This window comes from Rissa tridactyla, chromosome 5 (genome assembly GCF_028500815.1).
Source record: "Rissa tridactyla isolate bRisTri1 chromosome 5, bRisTri1.patW.cur.20221130, whole genome shotgun sequence".
Taxonomy (NCBI): Eukaryota; Metazoa; Chordata; class Aves; order Charadriiformes; family Laridae; genus Rissa; species Rissa tridactyla.
Window position 1 is genome coordinate 71175262 of NC_071470.1, and position 21732 is coordinate 71196993.

The following is a 21732-nucleotide window of genomic DNA, read 5'->3' on the forward strand; positions in this document are numbered from 1 at the left end:
ATCGAGGTGATCTGGAGACAGACTCACAGACTGGAAAGGTCTTTGAGAGGTCATGTACTCCCAACCCCTCCTCAAGGCTGGGTCAACTTCAAAGTCAGAGCTGTGTCCAGTCAAGTTTCTAGTATCTCCAGGAAGGGAGATTTCACAACCTCTGTGGATAATTTGTTCCAGTGCTTAACCACTCTCGCAGTCCTTTCTTTTTTTTCAAACATACAAATGGAATTTCCCTTGTTGTAATTTGTGACCATTACCCTTGTCCTTTCTCTGTGCACCTCCGAGAGTCTGACTCTGCCTCCTCTCCAACCACGTGTTTGTTATGCAGCTGAAGGCTGCAAGCAGAGCCCTTCCTCCTCCTCTTCTGCTCCCCTCCCGGCTTAGCAAGCCGAGCTCCCTCCGCCTCTCTGCAGATGTTGTGTGCTTCTGTCCCCACACCATACTGGTGACCCTCCTCTGGGCTCCCTCCAGTTTTTATGTGCCTTTCTCGTACAGTTTCATGCAGCAACACCTAGTCTGATGTCCTCTGGTCAGTTTTACAACAGTTCATGATATAGCGCGTCCCAATTTGCCACCAATAAATGACTTAAACTCTTCTTTTCACCACCCCCCCTCCCCATCCATGTTTCCAGCCATGTGTTGTTAGACAGGAGGGAGAGTTAGGAGCTTTGGTGACTCAGAAGACATTCAACTTCTCGGGCTGGGAACACCGCCTCTGCTGGAATTCAGAGGGGCCTGTCAGCAGGAAGCGTTTCCAGCTGGAGGGGGTGAGAGCATGAAGCCAAAAATGGAAGGAAGCTGGATTTAGTCTGTAAATTGAGACCTAATCACCATAAAGATACGATTAATAAATTACCACTTTGTTCTTCAGATTCAATTAAAATCACTGAATTAAATTCAGAGAGTAAGCTTATTGGATTGGAAAGACATGGGAGCCTGACAAAATGCGTGCAAAACAGAGAGCAATTTCAGATCTGGCTAAGGAGGTGAAAATGATCTTGGCTATCATATGAGAGTTACATATGAACTCTCCAGCATAACTAATAATTACATGTGAGGGAGTATCTTGTAGTTATACAACATCTTTTCTGTGGTACACTTTTCTCGCAGTCTCCCTTAAATAAAGGGATCAGACGAGAGCTGGAAACATTTCTTGCTAGCTATTTGTTTCTTTAATGTAAATCAAAGACAGACTGATAACACACAGAAAGACAAGAGGCATTAAGTCCTGCTTCAGGAATTGCTTGCGATTCCTTTCTATCATTATTATTACTTAAACTAATGAAATGTCTCAGTTCTTTTTTACATGTTCTTAAAGGGGAAAGGACAAGATTAAAGACTCGTGTACGTCTTTGATCTGCTTGTTTTCATGTTTGCTTTCTCTTATCTATCTTAAATAGACAAATTCATGACTTACATGCAAATGAGAATAATTTAGTTTTTGAAAGAACAGGAACATGTTGGAGTAAAGTCATACTTTCAGAGCATTCTTCTATTTGAATGAAAGGCATGCTATCACTAACCAATGATTTCCCCTAAAAGATAAGAGGCATTACAATAGTTTAAGGGTTTAAAGTGAGGCTTAGAGATTTACAATCATAAATCTCATAATCTCATTAGCAAGGCTGAACATTCAGTACCGGACTGGAAGGAGTTAAGCATATCAGATGCAGTGGTCCTGTGGAGATGGTGATACTAGTTAAACAGAAAGGACAGTAGCATGGAAAGCATCACTTGTCTCTTCCTGAGCAAGTAAATGACCGTAGATGCCGTGGAAGAGAAATTATGGTAAGTGCTTCTCTCTTAATGGCCTTACTAAATCGACACCTTTGCAGGGAGGAGATGGCCTTGTGCCTTCACAGAATGAAGTGCACCATCAGGATGACGTATCACACACGTCTTCTGTACCACAGGTAAAATTTCTGGACTCTATCATGGGAAGCATCTTCCCAAGGCTGCTTCAAAGATTGACGCCTCTATTCAATGGCCCAAAACTCTCATTCAAAGCCACAGCCGGCAGTCTTCCTTCTCAGATAACTTCTTGACCCCCTGCATGCTGCCAGTCACATACTAAAGTAGGTCCTTCACTGCAGGTTAACCCGGGATGCACAGCACCCTCCTCGGCCCCAGTGCAATCACTGCCTGCTTTGGCTTTCGCTATCCTGCAAAACCCACAGGCCCCACCAGGTTTCAAAATGGCTTTACGGAAAACTTAACAAGAAACCAATGGGAAGAAATGACATGGAAGAAATACGGTCAACAGGTCTGGCACTTACACATCATCCCCTTGCCATCTTCCCGTCTCATGGATGACAAAAAGAGAACTCTACTCTTACTTGTGAAATATGAAATCTGACACACTGACAGGGTGTCCTGGCTGTTACAGGGCTGAGACAGCAAGTCACATTTTGCTGAATTATCTCCAGGACTTAACTTCTAATGTAATTCCAAACTGCTTTCAATTAGTTCTGCAACCCGATATCTCTTGATGCAAAAAATTCCCACAGTCTTTCACAGAGAAACTCTCTCATCTTCAGGAGGGCTCCAGGAACAAGCCGCTGAGAAAGCACATTGTCTATGCTTCCCTTACACTAATTTAACCTCTTCGTATCAAAAAGGTGCATCATCAGGGCCACCAGCTACTTCCTGGACATCTTGTTAGGTGGGGAAAAAAGAGGCAGCCTTGGATTTTCACCCACATGAATATTACTACCTATTTTCTACTTCCACATGTACCATACAGTTATCTGTGCTAGAGATACTCTTAAAAATTAAATGTATTAAAATCAAAATTGAAATCTAACCATATTGGTAGCTGACACCCTGGCTGCAGGTGCACAAGCCCATAATGAAAGACAGTTTTGCGCTCCACTGCATTAAACTCCCAGGCGTGTTGGGACGAATGGGCCAGGGCATCCAGGGAGAATCCTTGAAGTCCTGATTCTCTGCTCATCAAAATCAGGCACCTAACTGAAGTGAGCCGTGTCTCTTCCTTTTGGCACAGGAACCTGGATTTGCACACATGGCGAGGAAAAGTGGTGGCTGAAGATGTACATGCTGTATGTCCAGGTTACATCTCACTGCGGAGTCACAGGAAATGATTCCAGGAGATTCTTCAGTCTTTCTAGCTGCCTCTTACTAGCTGGACTTGTTGCTTTCTTGATGGATAATTAAATCAGTTCCTTCTGGGTATACTGCTTAATCAGCAACTTATGCTGTGTGCAAGAAGGCAAATGGACCTGTGATGGAGGGTCACCATATAAAAGAGGACCAGGAGGCAAAGGTGGTTATGAGGCTTGACAAAAGGACACATGATGTTTTTCATGAAAAGAAGTTGTAATGGGTCACCTTGGAAGAGCCAAAATGGAAGATGACTTAAGGGGACTTGGATGACCAAGGAAAGATGTTCAGAAATCTTGCTTTCATGTAACTGTACGACACCCCTCCTTGCTCAGAGATAATGGCTTTTTCTGCCAATCGTATTTTGCGGTCAGCCACATTGTCCCATTCCCTCAGCACAGTGCCCAGACTACCAATCCAGAGGAGCCTGAGCTGCTCCTGGTAGCAACTCCAGTATCAGCCAAACCTAGGAAGGGTATGCATGACAGAGGTTAACAAAGAGGCAGGCATAGGTTCTTAATTGACACAGAAAACACAGGCCCTCACAAGCCCTTGTTTTAAAACTGTGCGATTTTAAATCATTCAGATGTCAAAATTAATTTAAGCGTTTACTTTTTTTTTATTATTTTTAACTGAAGTCGAATAAATGAGTCACAGTTTTTCGCACTTTCAGAACAGGGCAGTCAGTCTGCACAGTTAGATTTTATCGCACTGTGGGGTAGGAACTGATAGCACAACTTTCTCTGAATAGGCCATCTGATGCTCTGTTTATCCAAACATTTCAACCTTTGGATAAACTTTAGCTTGAGTACATTGAATACAAAGAGAAGGAAGCATCCTTCTTCAAGCTGGCCAGCAATGAAGGTGCTTACAACACATAAAAGGCTTTCCAACAAGTAAGCACAAACTCTTCATACAAACAGCCACATGCAAGTTATAATGCCAAAAGCTTTTGAGCGCAATGACAAAAGAATCTTGCTCCAGCAAAGCAACACAGTTTCTCTTATATATATCTGAATATCCGAGATATTAATATAGAACTTTGTGATCCCATCCTTGTGCTACAAGAAAATGTGTCAAAGAAAAAAAACAAACAAACAAGCAAGCCGAAATTTAGGGGAAGAAAGGATCCCTCATGGAAAGGGCAAGAACAAAGTGAGCTCTTCTGAACATCATTATATTCCATATAATTCCATATATTCCAAAAAGAAAAAAAACCAACAAACTACCGCAACTCATTAACACAAATGGTTGAGCTTTTTCTGTATATCGCTATCATTTTTCATATGAGAAGAACGAATAAAGAGATTAGAGTAGATGTCAGGCAAAACTGGATGAAGAAAGCACATGAAGAAATTCTAGTTTGCCCCATATCATTATTACAGCTTCGGCAAAAAATGAATAATAAATAATTGCTGAGGAGGCATGCTTTCTTACTCTTCTGAAGAACAGAACTAGTATAACAACAAAGTTATTAAAACCTCTGCGCAGGACAACTGCTTGTGCACATGTTAGTCTCGTTCAAACTTGGGAAAGAAAATACTGTAAAGGAAATCTGCTTGAACATATAAACCTACCAGTTCCAAACTATAGCATAGTACCTGAACGAGCTTCTTATTTTGCTGGGTTTCATGTTTATATGTTCTATTTACACTGCTAATCTGCCTGTATAATTATTTGATTGAAAGCACACTTACGGTACTCACATACATAAATTAGGCACACATGTGCTTTTGCAGCCAAAGCATCTAAAAATTACCACAGCCGTCACAGTCACAGCGAATCTGCTGCCAGTGATGTTTAAATTCCAGCTGGGATAGTCTCATTCTTGCTATCCAAAATTTCATGCTGTATATTTAAAAGGAAAATATATTCTTTCTGTCTGTAAATACAGAGCAGCTGCTGTCTATCTCAGAGGATGCCTAAATTTCAGTGGGGAGGGTGAGGGATCCCTATCCGTTGAGTATATATTACAGAGTGTGTGGCGGTACTTTTCTCTACAAGATGATTATTAACACTCTCAATTTTACTTTTTCTGCAGAGCAAGCAAGGCAACCCTCCCCCTGCCCCGACAATAATTTATTAAGGGTCCAGAAACATCTCTGAATTACACTACATTTTTTTTCCTGCAGTAAAATGGTTATCTCCTCAGATTTCATACATTGATAACATTTTCTACTGTACCATTAGAATGAAATGTAGAAGCTTCAGTTCTGCTGATGCTGAGATAGTTGCATCCAGACAAGAAAAGATTAAATTTATTATTATCATTGCTATTATTATTCATTGCTGAACTACCATAAAGATGCTCAGTGCTTTATAAACCCAGAGGGCCTCGGGACCTAGGGCTCATTCCCGCTGCTGTTGACTTCTCTCCAGCTCTATAGGTTTTGCATTTCTTTCAGGGGGGTCAGACAAGACAAGATGCCAAAACCAAAAGCAATGGTTTAATAATATCAGTGGCTATCACTACAGCACTTATATGTTCAGTGATGACTGTCAAATGAACCGGGACATGTTTGCCTTTCAAGCCCAGGACCCTTCTAAAGAAATATTAAACCGAAAATACTTTCTGTTCTTTTTTTCTTTCTTATCGCAAACCCCGGTTTCACACACAGACATTCACACACCTCGCTATATTTTCATCATCATTTTGATCTCAAGGATTATTAGTCATATATATTTCTATGTCACTTCGCTATATGTACCAAGGCAATCTTTTCACTAATAAACATTACCAACCTTCTATTTATTTCTTGTGTGTTTTGCATGGGAGAAAAACCCCATAATATATACACTGTATTTATTAATTTATTTTTTCCCAAATCCCATCTTTATTGACAGAAGTCTGGATTTTCCCAAACACAGGCATTTTTATATCCCCATTCTTTTAACTTTCTTGGTTTTTTGTTTTGGTTTATCTTTTTACCACACATTCACAATTTCCTCAACTTTTAAGCTGAAGCCCATGGTGATTTTTTGGAAACACAAACTGCCATTCCAACACTGCTCACCTGATTTCTGTCTCTGGCATTTGCGTAGCGGAATCGCTGGATGTAATAGAAGACCAGCCACGCCAGCGAGATGATCATCAGCACAATGAAGGAGATGGAGACGAACACCACAGAGGTCCGGCTGACGTACTTCTGCAAGTTGCGTGTCCCGATGGTTATGTACATCATCACAGTAATGTTCCTCTCCAGGAGGCTCACTATCTCTTTTCCTTTGGGTTCAGGGATCATTATTGCTACAACATCTTCTAGGCCTATCAGACAGGGGAGAGAGATAAAGAAACCTTAAGTAAATAAAGTAAACGGCCAGTAAGTAAGTAAACTTCCCAGAGAAGTTGTGGATGCCCCAATCCCTGGAAGTGTTCAAGACCAGGCTGGATGGGGCTTTGAATTTTTTTAGCAGCTTGGTCTAGAGGAAAGTGTCCCTGACCATGGCAGGGGGGTTGGAACTAGGTGATCTTTAAGGTCCCTTCCAACTCTAACCATTCTATGATTCTAAAACAGGCGAATGCCAAAAAGCAAAACAGTAACAAAAAAAGCTCTCTAGCTCTCTTTTCTCCTGATTTTCCTTCCTGCCTTTCCCTCCCTGCTTACCAAGAGGTACGTCAGATGGATGTGGTGAATGTTTCAACTGGAACCAGTTACACAATGTGTTCCTGTAAACTAACCTTGGTGAGATACGTAAAATGTGTTTCACGGGTTGACATAAACACAGATTTCCAGCACTACTGAGGCTTATCTAGACGATATTGCTGTAAGCACTGCAGAAAAGGAGACATGCTGCAGCCAGCATCCTTCCATCCAACACTCCATATATGTAGCCCGTTTTGCAGGGTCATGAGTCTGTCAGAGAAGCCCCTCCAAACTCCGCGTTCAGATCAGAAATACTTTCAATCACAGATCCCCCCATGGTTTCATTGGCCCCAAGGTGCCAAAGCATCACCGCCCTCGTCCAGGGCTGGCAACAGAAGCAGCCTGCAGGGACAAGAGCAGCTCAACACGTTCCCAGCTCACCTGCTGCCCCATGCCATCCAAGGCTCCCCACAGCTCAAACCCATGCAGACATTTGGGAGCCCCTCCTGGGAGCTGGACTCACCAACTGATGTAAGTTTAAGGTCTGAAGCAGTGTTTTATTCCAAAAAAAAAAAAAAAAAAATGCTACTGCAGCCCAGATCAGCCCCCGACACAATTTGCAGCATGGCCCCACAAGGATGTGAGTCAGCAGTCAGCATAGCCAAGGTGGCAAAGGGGTGTCCACTAATGGCATGGGACAGGGACCTCCTACAGTCCTGTCAACCCTTCTGAAGCCACGACTCTGTGAAACGGGCCCTCCACCAATCTATCAAGCCTCGACGCTGCACCAGCTTTCCTTTCTGTACAGTGCCACTTCATTTTACTTGCATCATGCACTGCTGAAACTATTTTTCTTTCATAATTTTATGTCCCCTATGTACATGACACATATAGTCTGAAATTACCTGGGATTGGGCAGCTTGTTAAATGCCTTTTCTGGCTTTATAAATAAACTATCACTGCTTTATGGTTTAATATTAGGGATATTCTGTTCTTCCACTCACAAAACAAGCACATAGAGAACTTTTATACCTAAACTATGTTTTGCAATAATCAAATCTGGAATTGTACTAAGCAACTAAGAACAAACAGGATGCAGTTTAATCTAGAAACATGCTAAAAACAGCAGCATTTGAAATGATCAGAAACTGGCATTTACAAAGAAAGGTACAAACTGGGGGTGCCTGAAGTCAGAGAGACGACGCTGGGGTGGGGTTTCAGAATTTCAGCTGAAATCCCAGGAAATCAGCCAGCATGTTTTTAATCCCACAGCTACCTCCATTTTGGCTGTGGCAGGAGGACAAAGTGTGGCCCACCTTGGGACATTCATGGAGGTGGGAAGGGATTGCTCCACCACGAATGGAGACATGAAAGGGCGACTTGCGTTTCCAACGGCATCCTCCTCCAAGCTGATATCCAACGTGAGCTTCACCGGTGCAGCACTGTGTCCTGCTCCTCATGGTCCAGCTCAGACATTTCTCCACCAAAACCCCCTGAGAGTTATAAACCAGGTTTTCAAAGGTATTTAAGATGCTGAAGACCTGGAGGTCTCTAGTATGATTTCAGATATACTAAAGCAGATAGGTGGGTGACATTCACTGGAAAACGCTAACCATGGTGGAAAATTTACCAAATTCTGCTGGGAGCCTGGATCAACTGGAGGTACTAAAATAGCTGTGACAGACTGCTGCTACTCACACACAAAACCTGCTGCAAAGCTGGGAACTGAACCCTCCTCTCTCAAGTTTTGGAGCAGAAGTGCAAACACCACCAGTCTTCCTCTCGTGAGGCTTTCCATCATAGCATCTTCCTGATTACAAACAGGCCAGTCAATGAAGAGGGGGAGCTTTGGATATCCATGATAGGAAACTTAACCTTTCTGCTGATACTATTCTATAAAGCATTAATAATTTTCACCCATTTCCCTTTATTCATCTAGTAAGAGCTCACCTTCAGCAGCCAAGATAAATCCACCTTTGCAACTCTTCTGCTACCTGTTTATTACAAAAGGCTAATGCAAACATTACCCTAACAGCCTAGGGGGAAATTGCCAAGTCCCAAAGTGGCTGCGAAGGGCACTGGTGCCATGCCAGTAATTTTCCTGCAGTCAATAAGACAAATTGTCTGGAGCAGTGCTTAGCTGTTCACATGCCTGCCTTTGTTCTCTTCTCTTTCTTTAAAGAAAATTAAAATTTTAAAATCACTCTACAAGAAAACCAAAGCAAACCCCTCAAACATAGCCAAAAAGAACCCGCAGTCAAAAGGCCCACAGCCGCAAATACTTCAACTCCTCTCAAAAGCCACCATTCTGATCCACTCATTCGTCCAGTACGGACCTCTAACATCATCTTCAGCACAACCTGGGACACTGTTTGAATGATGTTACCTGAAAGCCTATAAAAATGGGAGATACAGACAAAAACATTTTCAGTAGAAAATATAGGTAGTATCTTAACTGTTTAATTATCTTGAATCTTAAAATTTCTTTAAAACTTTAACATGTTTAATTATTTTTAATTCAACTGAATATAGCTTAGTATATTTCTGGAAAACTGTAAATAAGGGGCACAGGCCAGATTTTTTTTGGAAATAATAAAAAAATCACATTCATTATTCAATTATGAAATTAATATTTTTATAATAATAAGACAGGCACCCCACAGCAATGTCCTAACTTTCTTTAACAGTAAAGTAATGAAAAAGAGGGAGAAAAAATTTGTGATCTCCTGCATAGGTTTAACCTCATTCCTGTTCTTCATCACCTGCCTTTCTGATTAAGCTCCAGTGCAGCACTCTGGTATCAATTCATGGTGCAAACATAACTGGTTTTGAATCAGTGTGCAGCCGCATGCCTCCCTTCTCCGCTCTCTCTTCCTTATATCTCTCTGCCAGGATGGTCTACTGCCACCTTGGGCCTGGGGCCTTCTCAGACACTTTAAAAAGCACAAGATACTAAGTAAATTGCCATGGATATATGTTAAGTAAAATTGCGTTTAGAAAGGCAAAGCAGAAGACACAGCTATTGCAAGAGGAAAGCAGCTGCTTTTATTTATTCAAACCCTTAATGTATTCAAATTTCAGGCTATCTGGTTATTTTCTTGGAAAACATTACCATTTGTAATAAACCATTCTTGGAAAAAAATGACCAAATCAGCAACAAATAATAACCATGAATTATTTTTTAAACATTTTATTGAGTTTATGGTAATTTCTCCAAGGCACTATAGAGAATGCTATTTGATCAATCAAGTCTTAAGCTAAGTTTTGAATCTCACATATGCTCAATATTGGGAAGAAAATTAAAAATAAAACAAAGAAAGAAAAAGTAATTTACTTGTCTTTCGTCCCTTATACAACAATATGTTTGTATTATCTCAGTTTCAGTATCTAATGACGCACAAGAAGCTCTGACATACATGAAATCTACAGACATTAAAGAGGAGAAATAATGTAATGAGACATCAATGTTAGAGATGCATTTCTACGCCCAAGTACACATTTGTTCAACAGACTTCAAAAAAGAAAGTATCTGGTAATCTGTACTGATGTCTCCCTGGCGAGTTAAATGCTAACGATGCCTTTCATTAAACACACCCACAACGGTAACTGCATTTTGTGGCACTCTTGTTACCTAACACACTTCTTTTCTTTTTCTGGCCAAGATTAATGCCGAGTTTGACATGAATTTTTAAGTAGCTGTCAGGATGAATCAGAGATTCATAAATCAAAGGTATTCAGGCTGCAGTGAATGGATTTTTTTTTCTTCTTTTTTGGCTTAGGAAACATTTAACATATCGGTACTCTCTCCTAACAAGCCAATAACAAAACAAGTAAGGTAGAACTTACAGGCATTTGGGATGATTTAAGTCACTTTAACTTGCTGAAGCATATTCGCCTAGTCAAATATTTCTGTGTGGAGAAAATGTGCTGCTGCTCTTCAAGAGCCTATTCAGCTTCTGGGCTCTGCACCCCATGACACTGCGCAGGAGGGCCATCAGCACAGTCATCGGTGGGCGCTGGACCATCCTGGCATTGGTGGCTCCAGAGGGGCCATGGCAAGGAACTGTGGACAGGCTCAGTTTGTTTCCCAGTCACAGGGCCAAACATGTAGCCCTGTGGCCAATCCGTTGACTGCCAAACAGCCGCACCAAGCTGTGGCTGCTTTGTTGGCTCTGGAATGAATAGTTCTTGACATACTGAATCTCCCAAGCACTACACCTTCCTGTGTGGGTCATCCTGGGCTCTTCCTCACCTCAGCCTGCAGGAGAAGGAGCCCCATTCCCTTAACAAACTGCCAATAGCAGGAGGAACTGCGGAGCGAGGGGAGATGGAGAGCGAGCCTGCAGCAGGCACCAGCCGCCCGCTGACTGCTACACGTGGCAGCGGACGGCAGAGTTGCGGAGCAGTGATGAAGTGAGAGAGCGTTTCCAATGGCAAGACGCACACTTCGGGGAAAAAGACCTGGAAGACCCTCTCCAAACCCTCATCCTCCCCACACTGCTTGGCTATGGAAATACACTTCAGCTGGGATGCCTTCTAGGCCAGATTGCGAACTTTTTCAAGTGTAACTATCTATTCACTGGTGACAGTGGGGAAAGAAAGCCTTTAAGTTCTGTGACAGTAGCTTTTGTAGAAGAAATGAGCTGATTTTACAGCCAGAAGATGTACGTAAATTCTCCACCTTGTCTACAGGCTGTGCTGACAAACCTGTGATATTTCTTGATTTTGCTCTGGGAGTTTCAGGGATGATACTGAAAACAGTCCTCTGTTCTCCTAATTAGCAGTCAGGCCCCACAGTGGCAGGCTGATGCTTTAATGCTTTGTCAAGTTTTGATGGAGGGTCTAAAAAGTGGTATGTTTCTGACACATCTTAGAAGAGACAATCTAATTCTTCATGCTTGGCAACTGCCAGAAGTCAGTGAGAGAAATAATTAATTGAATTATTTGAGTAGAATTCTATTTTCGAGACATAGTCTTCTCCAAGATACCCTATCAAGATGTAAATAAGGATTTCTCTTATGTTGTACATCAAATTCTAGTACTAAAGTATTTCTTTTTACAGGTTTTGTAACTGAAAACTCAAACACTATTTTAATCTAAAATAGAGTTCAAAAACTGCCCTGATAAAACAGTGTTCATTCCCGCTCAGAGGCCAGGAACAGAACCCCCACAGGAGGGTGAAAGAACCTAAGTAAGTCTTCCTTTACTTCCCAAAGAAACGATTTCATTTTTAGGAATCAGTTTCAATAACTACCAGCTATTGGAAAGAAGCAAACGAAATACAGACCTAACCAATTCCATAGCTGTCCCATGCCCCATGAAATTATATGGGAAATGGTATAAAGGTTAATCAGATGGCATTTCAATTGAATTTTAATGCCATATAAATTGTTCTAATATTTTCATAATTGCAACAAGGGTTTCAAGTCTTTAAGACTATCCAATGAGAGTTCAGTCTCAGTTCTTCTGTTCTGTATGGTGCAAATATAAATTGACCGGAGTATCAGCTGTTACCTGGCTTTCTCCTTTAACAATAAACATAGGCTTAAATTACATTTTATTTGAACTCAAAAATTACTTTTGGAAACCAAAGCAATATTTTAGAAAAGCTGACTTCTGAGCTTCACCCATTTCAGAGAAGCTGCAGTGTAATATTGTTTAAACATCCTAGACTCTTACGTAGGCCAACTGGGAAGCACTACTGGTAAGAAATCAAACTGGGTAAAAGGACTGTTCCCTGGGGGGATTCTGCTTTATGAGGCATTCATGGCATTGGTCTCAAATTGAAGTATCAGTAAAAGAGAATATAGAAAAAATTGGCAAAGAAAAGACCAACACATAGTAAGTAACAATAATACATAGTCATCACATCATATATCATAGGTGAAATGACTACAGACTGTCATCTATAATCTCTTGCACAAACTGTCTCAATGCCAGAGGACTAGAAAGGACACCAATTTCTAATGAGCTTTCATAACAGATATGGGCAACTACACATCAGGTTGTCCAAAGTTATTCAGTGAGGTTTCTCACCAAAGACTCTTAAGCTTAAAAGGTGCCTCCGAATAAAACAGGAAGGGTCTCACATGAGAAAATAAGGGGTTAAAATACAGGATCTTGGTGTTACAAAACATCAGAAAGCCACAGAACACAAAAGACACCCAGGGACCACAGACTGCTGGAGGCTGGGTGAGTGATCCTGGGGAGACAGGACTAAACATTCACCCTGCACTTCTACTCTTTCCCACACAGCCGTTGTTTGCCATTATGAGAGACACGATGCCGGGACAAATGGACCTTTGGTCTCAAACCATAGACTTGCTTTTACATTAACTGGGAACTGAAAGTTGTATCTCCCCTATAGAGAAGATTAAGTCAAGTCATGACAGTGAAACAACAGGGCCAAAGTCAGAGGTCTGATTATGCCAAAAAGTCCCTCTCTGAGTTGGAGTGGAGAAACCGTACCTGTTTCTGTGGCCAGTGATGAACAAGAAAGGACTAGGGCTGAGGCAGTTGGTGCCTTTTGCTTCTCAAAGCCCCAGTTAGGGCTTGACCCAAGGTAGAGGGGTAGTTTGGTGGCTCAGAGCTGTGCACCACATATGTGAGCATCAAGTGTTCAGCTGCCGCCACAGGGATATGAACATGTGCACAAAGCAGAGGAAAGCAGCAGCAAGATGGGAGATGCACCTGCCAGCCTGGAGAGATGGACTGCTTCACCCTCCACAACACACCTGGGTCCTGCAGACGGGCCCCTCCACCTCTTCTCTCAGTGCCTACCCCAGAAAGGTACCACTGGTCACCACGGGCAGGGGATTGGCAAGGTTTTGGGCAGGATTTCACCCTACAGTGAGGGAAGGCTGCAGAATGGGATGCAGAAGTCTTTGCCCACCCACTCGTGGTGCTCGCAGGCACTGCCTGCCCCCAGGTGCCCCCCAGGCAGCAGCACCCCTCTGCACTCCCACCCTGCCAGGTGGAGGAGGAGGGCTGGAGCCAGGAAAGGAAAGCGGGAATGTGACTGTTCCCTGTCCCCACCGCTCAAACTGAGACACGCCAGGCAAGCAGAGATAAGCCCCTTCTGGGGTGCCCAGGAGGAAAAAAATGAGGGGAAAAAAAATGCAGGGGAAGGCCAGGAGCAAAGACAGCACAGCAGCACGTAGCCCCGTTTTTGTGGCTATCAAGCCACTGAAGTTATCGGAACACGAGTTTTCACCATATGATCTTTTTTCTTTTTTACTCTGGAGCCCTTGCTTTGCAATGACGTAGGTGCTTTCATCTCCCCCCGCCCACATTTCCAATTTGTTTTCATTCTCTGTTTAAAAGCAGAGAGATATTTCCTTCAACTTATCCTCTCCCTCATTTCCCGCTTCTCCTTGGCACCGTTAGCACTTGCCTTGGTCCTTTGCCCATCTTCCAAAACATTTAACTGTAAATCAGGTTTCCTTAAAAGGCAAATGCATCAACCACGGAGAGTGGAGCGACACCTTTTCCCTAGAGCACTTTTCCCATTTGTAAGAGAAGGAAACTCTTTTACGCAAACTATTTTTTTTTTTCTTTAACACAACCTTATTGTTATGAAACACTTTTCATTGCAGAGGCACAAATATCTAGTAGGATAATTAAGTGAGCTGGAAAGAAAAAAAGACCTATTGATGTTAATGACTGGGTACAGTATTTAAGTAACAGATACAAAAGTTTTCTATTTGGTCCTGAAGCGAACAACAATAACCTCCAGCAGAGCTGCTCTCGGTTCATTTCTTTCGATGCTAAAACCAGGAGAGGCAAGATGCTTCTGGCTGTGATCTTTCCTGTGAAAAGCAGTCTCAGCCACTGTTTATTACTGTTTAGGGACAAAGAAATTTCTGTTCATGTTTTTGTAATCAATGCTGATCTTGCCAAGGCTGTAAGAGCTCAGAATATATTGACTTCCTCTGATTTTATGCAGAAACTGCAGCAAAGGAAAAAGAAGTAAAAAGGTACAAACCTCACAAAATCCAATTCAGCATGATAGCTGCATTTTTCCTGGGCTTGGTTCCCACAGTGTCAGCTCATCAATCTGCTGAACCAACCAGTGCAAATGAACCAACGTGGTGTTACTTATCCGCACTTCATTACAGAATACGGGCGGTTCTCTGAGAGGTTTCCTCAGACCCCAACCCAGCCCAAGGCACAAATTTTCGAGACTCCGTTATCATAACCAGGATAGTATTTCATTATAACTGCTAATCATTTGTTCTGAAGACCTCCCCAGAAATCTCCCTTGGTTTCTAAACAATATATACGGTTAATGGCATATGCCACTTGTTATACATTCTCTGTTCTGGAACATGCACTGCAATGCTTTAGGATCTTTTCATGTACAGGGTGGCCAGATTCCTTCATGGAGGCCTTACAGCTAAGATATGCTCCAACTCATAGCAAAATATGCTATGGGGGTAATTTATTAGTGAAATACAACCTTTTCAGAGTTGTGGCAAAACACACCCACTGTCTAAAGCAGAAGCTGCTTTGCTATCTTCAGAGGAATTGTGCCAAAAGAAAATATGTCTTAAATAGCATCTTACGTAGTCAGGGTAAAGTACAACGCAAACACAAGCTAGTTACTGAGCCTGGCACTCTTAGAACACGTATAAATATATTTTCATTTACAAATGGGGAAACTAGGGCAAGCGCGTTGAACGACTCAGTAAAGGTTCATGAAAGATAAGGGCAGAGCATCTAAATCCCAGCCTCGTCCCCGACAGGCAAGCAGTGCCAATGCTTCTCCAAAAAGGTCGGATGAATAAGCAGAAGGGTTGGAGCAGCTCACATCTTCCCTGGAAACAGGGGCAGGGTTCAGCACAGCCCTGCCTGCCCGAGGTGCCCTTCCCTCTGCTAGCAGGGCAAGTCATCAAGAGCCGGTAGATACTGTTATTGTCCACTCCCCGCATGGGGACACGCACGCCGAGTTTGTCGCTGTATCCCCTGATTTAAACCCTCCCCCCTTCAAACTATGGATCCCTCCCCCGGTAAGCCCGGTTTTAGGTGAATCAGGATGCTTGCACAGCATATGGCATACAACCAGTTGGCGGATCACACTGGAATGGCTTAGGAATGCAGTACCCCTCGCAGTCTGTGACTGCTCCCAGAACACACCGCACGGGGAAGTGCCGGTGGCAGGAGAGGCTGGAGTTGGTGAACCCTGGCAAGAAGCACAGCTTCCAGTTGCAAACACCGGGCCAGCTACCTCCAGCACAGCTAACTGCAGCAAGGACCTCCAACTCCTTCCAAACTACAGATGGGATATGCCAACCCCACACACCTTGGCAATACATGAGCACGTTTGGTAGAACTGCAACTTCGAGTTGTGCAAAGATGCAGGGAATACTCAAAGATAAGATGAGGGAAACAAATTAACGATACCGGAAGCAACTGGAGCTGCTGTTTGAGTAATTAAATAACCTGGGTGGAATTATGTCCTGCTAATAGAGTTACGTGCTGTTTGCGTTTTGCAAACTTCATGAACAAAGAATATTGAAAACACACAGAAAATAAGGAAATAAGCATGAGACTATACACAGAAAAAATGTAGTCATTATTATGCAGATTAATTACAGCTTTTCATCTATATTTAGAGACAGAATAATTGATTTTTTTGATGTATTGACAAATTCCGCCCATTTACTCATAACATCAGAGAAGGCATTAAAAAAGTATTAGTGCTATATGTAAAATAAACAACATTTGACCCTAGAGAGTAACGTATCATTATGAACTTTCAAAGCCGTTAAAAAAGGAAAAAAAGAGAGGTAGAGAAAGACACGTATGCAGAAGTCTCATTTCAACTGAAATGCCTGACTTCTAAGATGACGTTTCAAACACTTTTAACACAGCTGAAAATACCTCTGAAACCCACGAGGCTTCATCTGCAACTCTTGCTGAAAACTATTCATTAAAAGAACTAGATGGGGACCAGATGAGGTTTTCTTAATCACCAGTTCTCATCACCGGTCCCCATGACTGGGACTGCATCCGTTCCCAGAGCAAGTCCGAGCAGCTTCAAAGGCGCTGAGGTACGTGTGGGGTGGTGAAGACCCCCAGGGCACCGCAGAACCCCCAACACGGTGCCGCTCTGACCCTCGATGTCTCCTCCCCATCTACCCCAGCACCTCCTGGGTGCAGCAGGTCACCCTGCCATTGAGCAGAGCTCCTACTGAAGTTCTTCCACCTCAGCACTCGCATTATTAGACAGGGACAGCTCGAGGCTGCCTTCATTTCTCCGCAATCCCCATCTCCGCCTGTTCATGCTGAGTCAAGGACTGGGCACCACAGGCTGCAGGCTGGAGGAAAAGGGACATGGTCACACTGTCTGCTGCTTGGAGAGGCACCACAGTGAACATCCTCCTCCTGCACCATCAAACCTGACAGTCAGAGTAGTCTTACACAGCACCTGTTTTTCTCCAGAGAAGATGAAGCTTCACAGAAGCGGCCCTCGGACACCCTTGCCTACAAATCCAACACAGAAAATCCCCAAACCAAGAGATGAAGACAACTCCAGTTGAAGTCACATACTACATCCCCGGTGGCTCTGCATGGACTGGACCGGTTTGTGGTTTAAAAAGCACAGATGACTGAAAGAGTAAAGAGCTAGAAAACAGCACAGCACATCTGGTGTGGTTTTAAGCAACATTGCTGGGCACGTTCCAGTTCAAGTGACCCCAAATTAGCTGGGCAAGGAACAGGTTTGGAGCAGCAATCTGGGAACTTTGTGAAATTACTTCAGGGGATTTCCACTCTCCTCACTCAGATAAAACTTCCCCCAAGGTACAAAACCACTAACTGCTTTTATCACTCTCTGCAGGGGGATGGGATTAAAAATAACTGATAAGAACAACAAATTAAAATGGAGCAAGAGACACACAACAGTGAAACTGAATGTTAGAAACAAAACAAAAGGACAAACAAACCAAATCTCAGGCAGAGGGCCAGGAACACATCAGCGGCATGAAACAAGCCCAATCTGAGGCAGAGTATCACCAAGACATTGTCAAACCCTCCAAAACTGCTGAACATCCCTCAGTGCCATTAGATTTTTGTGGGAGTTTTGTCGACCTCTACAATATGTGCCCTTAGTCATCTCTTTTTCCAAGCTGAATGATCCTCATCTTACTCAGCAGCTCCTCATATGGAAGCCAGTCCACACCTTTGAACATATTTTCCCATATAGGGGATGGGTAGGTTTGATTAATAGTGAAATGTTTGCCAATGCTTTTTAAGTTTGGCATCTTAAAGACTTTCCCAGGAAGAAAAACGGCTTCAGTCACTATGCTCAAGGTAAGTTGTAGCCACAAGCCTGAACCTTCTTCTTTTGTCACCTCATGTTAGTGTCATAGGGATGACCGATGACACAGGCCTTCATACATTATGCTAAAGTGGTAGTCTAGCTTTCATGTAGAATTAGCCCTTATTTGGTTTTGATCAGTGATAACAAAATCATTCAGAAAACCGCAAAGAAATGTGGAGGTGTCCTTATTTCTCAGTTCAAGTAACCCTTTGGTAAAACATACACTCCTACGGGTCCAGCAACCGCCTCACGTCTCTCCTGCAAAGCCACCTTTCTGCACACCAGCAACCCAGCACCGCACGTCTTCCAGGTCTGGGGAGAATGGGAAAGAAATTATCCTCTGCATGCTGAGGCAAGAGGGGTGGAGGAAGGAAAGGAGGGGAAACCTGCAGCATGGTGCCAGCTGCTTCCCTCGAAATGTCACCCAACTTGATGGCAGAAGGTTTCTTCACTGCCCCCAGCCTGGTCAAGGCCTTACACCAATTAGAGGGGAACATCTGTAGCCTCTGTTTATAAGCTATTAAAACCCCAAAAGCCAGTGACTTCCTGAATTAAACAGAGAAACAAAAATCAACCAAACACCTCAAAATAGAGAGGGGCACGTCTTACTTCGTTTTACCTCAGACATAAACAGGAATAATAAAGTCTCTCTTGTTTTTGCTGGAGAGATCTTGTTTGCTCAAGAGCCTTGTCAGGGAAAACTTCCATCCTGAGGATGGGGCAGAGCTGCTGAATCTTTGGCCTTCATTTTCAGGTAGTATGGTTAAAAGCCACTTAAAACTGGAGAGTTATTCCCCATACTGAAATCAAAAAGGTAAAACTAGTATAAATCAGACAAAAATCGGGGCAAAACCACATTATTCAGATAATAAAATTCACCCCCTCTCTCAAGAAATCAAGTTTTATTTCATTGCTCTCCAGCACTTTTAGTTTTGCAATTCTCCAGCTGTCCCTACGATCCCTTAGGGTAAACAACACTTAAAATGTCTAATGAAAAAAAAAAATCAAGTAGAAGATAAATGTTAGGTCTTTCCTACATTATTAACAGACATAAGCTTAATTAAAATTGGATTTCAAACTGATATAGTTAAATTGCCTACACCAATACAAACCAGGTTAAAATAATTTTTAAGGACATTAACTTCAGAGAATACGAGAGCTTTTAGAGTAAAATAAAACTCTCAGGACCTCTTCGTACATCGTGGAAAAGGTCTTGCAGGCAACAAACTCCATTTTTTAAATACGGTGACAGGGTTTTCTAAAGACAAAATTCAGTAACAGTTTGGTTTATATGATTAAAAAAAGAGAGACTGAATAACAGGAATAGAGACATAATTAAGAACAATTGAGATGAAACTGAGAACAAGCCATGTAAAAATGCTTGTTTTGGGGCGGCGAGTGGTTTGCTTAAGTATACTTCTAGATTTTTGTTTTGGTTTGGGTTTTTTTTGCCCAAGTGAGCTATCTTGGTGTTAGTTAATATTCCTCTGACTGATTCAACTGTCAGCTCCGTAGTCTGGGGTAGGGATGATTTAACCTTGCCTGCTACTGTTCAGTCGAAGTAAATAACCAACCTGAGCCCAGACTCACATCGCAAAATAAGGTCTGGAAGCAGCTAAAATTCTCTCTTTACCATCACAGCCACTGAGCTCTCTCTATGCCAGTGTTTAGCAGTACCAACAAGTTGAACTAACCTGGCTAGCACCATGGATTCTGCTTTTCTGCATTTGACCCTGTCTAGAAATGATTGCTTCCGATCCCACCAAAAGGTTGGATGTTATTTTCTGCAGCTGTACCACCACCATCTTCTCCCTCCAGTGGCTGTAAAGTAGTGGGTAAATATTATCAGCTTAGAGTGGGGCAAGGCACCCAAGTCATAGTGAAAATCCACAGTGGAGCTGGGAATCATAGAATGGTTAGAGCTGGAAGGGACCTTAAAGATCACCTAGTTCCAAGCCCCCTGCCCTGGGCAGGGACACCTCCCACTAGACCAGGCTGCTCAAAGCCCCATCCAGCCTGGCCTTGAGCACTTCCAGGGATGGGGCATCCACAGCTTCTCTGGGCAGCCTGTTCCAGTGTCTCATCACCCACAGAGTAAGGAATTTCTTCCTAATATCTAATCTAAATCGACCCTCTTTCAGTTTAAAACCGTCACCCCTCGTCCTATCACTCCACGCCCCGATAAAGAGTCCCTCCCCATCTTTCCTGTAGCCCCCTTTAGGTACTGGAAGGGGCTATAAGGTCTCCGCGGAGCCTTCTCATCTCCAGGCTGAACAACCCGAACTCTCTCACCCTGTCTTCATAGGAGAGGTGCTACAGCCTTCTGATTATCTTCTTGGCCCTCCTCTGGACTCCTCTGGAATGTAGCTCTGGGTTCCCCGACTCACCCACGCTCTAGTCTGCAAGTCCCACTTTCTGGCTCCACTAAAGCACAGGAGAGAGCAATCCAACTCAGGAATGACTCAATGCAGAATAAGGAGTATCTTCTGATACGGTAGGTCTTACATTTACTTCGTGAAACTCCCCAACACATATCTAGTAGTGTTCCTGAGAAAAACCCAGCCGAGCAGTGCACACCACAAGAGAGCCTGTTTTTTACATGAAATAGCTTAACGAAGCAGACTGAATGGCAGGGAGGGTTGTCAGGGATCACCTGTCCCCCTGAGGCAATACACTTTTCTTAATACACGCCTACAAGCGAGGTAGTGATTCTAGGCACCAGGAAGCCCTACTGGGCAAACAAATAAGGGGTAAAAGGAAAAAAGAAGAAAACAGAAAAAAAAAAGAGACTGAAACCTGGAAAGCAGTTCTTCTGGCAGGATAGCCAGCCAAACACAAAAGTGCCACATCAGGATGGAGTTCAAGGGTAACCTTGTGGCAATAAAAAAGTACGATCCTGGGATTTATAAACAGGAAACGGTGAGCAGAAGCAAAGAGCAACTGAGAGGAACAGCAGAACAACACAATCGCTCATGGCTGCAGAGAAAGCATTTCAGGGAGACCTGAAGAATGCCAGGAGCTTGGTTTATTGAAAACAGGACCAGGAGGTGACTTGATTATACGTATACACATCTATCTCTTTCTCGCTCCGTACACATGCTTTGAATGAGAGAAAACAATGGTTAGTAAGAGGGCCTTTGTCTACCTGGAAAAAGGCATAGCTTGAATCAATAGCCAGAGTCTTAAGGTCATCTTTTCAAATCAGAAATAAATTACAAATAAATCAAAAATTTTCAAACTGTGAGGGTGTTTAGACAGGGGGAAAAAAGTTTAACATATTCAGGCAGTGCAGGAGAAACTGACTGAAACTTGATTCTGTAGTAAACAGATCAAATGTGAAAAACATAAAAATCACTCCGACATTTCTTAGATGTGCACCCCAGCTTCTCAGGACCTTTGAAACTTAGGGATGGTAAACTTACTTGGTCTAATTTCAAACACACTCAGCTATTAGGAGAACAAAGTTTGACCAAATCTGAATTTTCCTGGGTTTCTTTCCGGGTGGACAGAAGTCCAAACAAGCATCCCGCAAGGACACGTATGTGCGTGTGTTTATTCGGTACAGTCACCAATACCTGCCATGGCAACTGTAACTCCCATTTGCATTTGGGCTTAAAGTAGCTCGACTGCTGAAATGAGATCATTTGATGGGAAGTTCAAGATCGCCAGACGTTGCTGTTCACACGCGACAGTCTCACTAAAGAATTCCTT

The 21732-nt window shown here is 42.9% G+C and overlaps 1 protein-coding gene across 12 annotated transcripts in view; it reads right to left on the reverse strand.

The window, feature by feature from the left end:
• The window catches only part of RNF150 (ring finger protein 150), a 156148-nt gene that overhangs the window by 49337 nt on the left and 85079 nt on the right, over positions 1–21732 (reverse strand). For all 12 annotated transcript variants that reach the window (XM_054201964.1, XM_054201965.1, XM_054201962.1 and 9 more), the window contains one exon: positions 6129–6379. In XM_054201964.1, coding sequence (XP_054057939.1) covers positions 6129–6379 — 251 coding nt within the window. The remainder of the gene's footprint in view (positions 1–6128; positions 6380–21732) is intronic.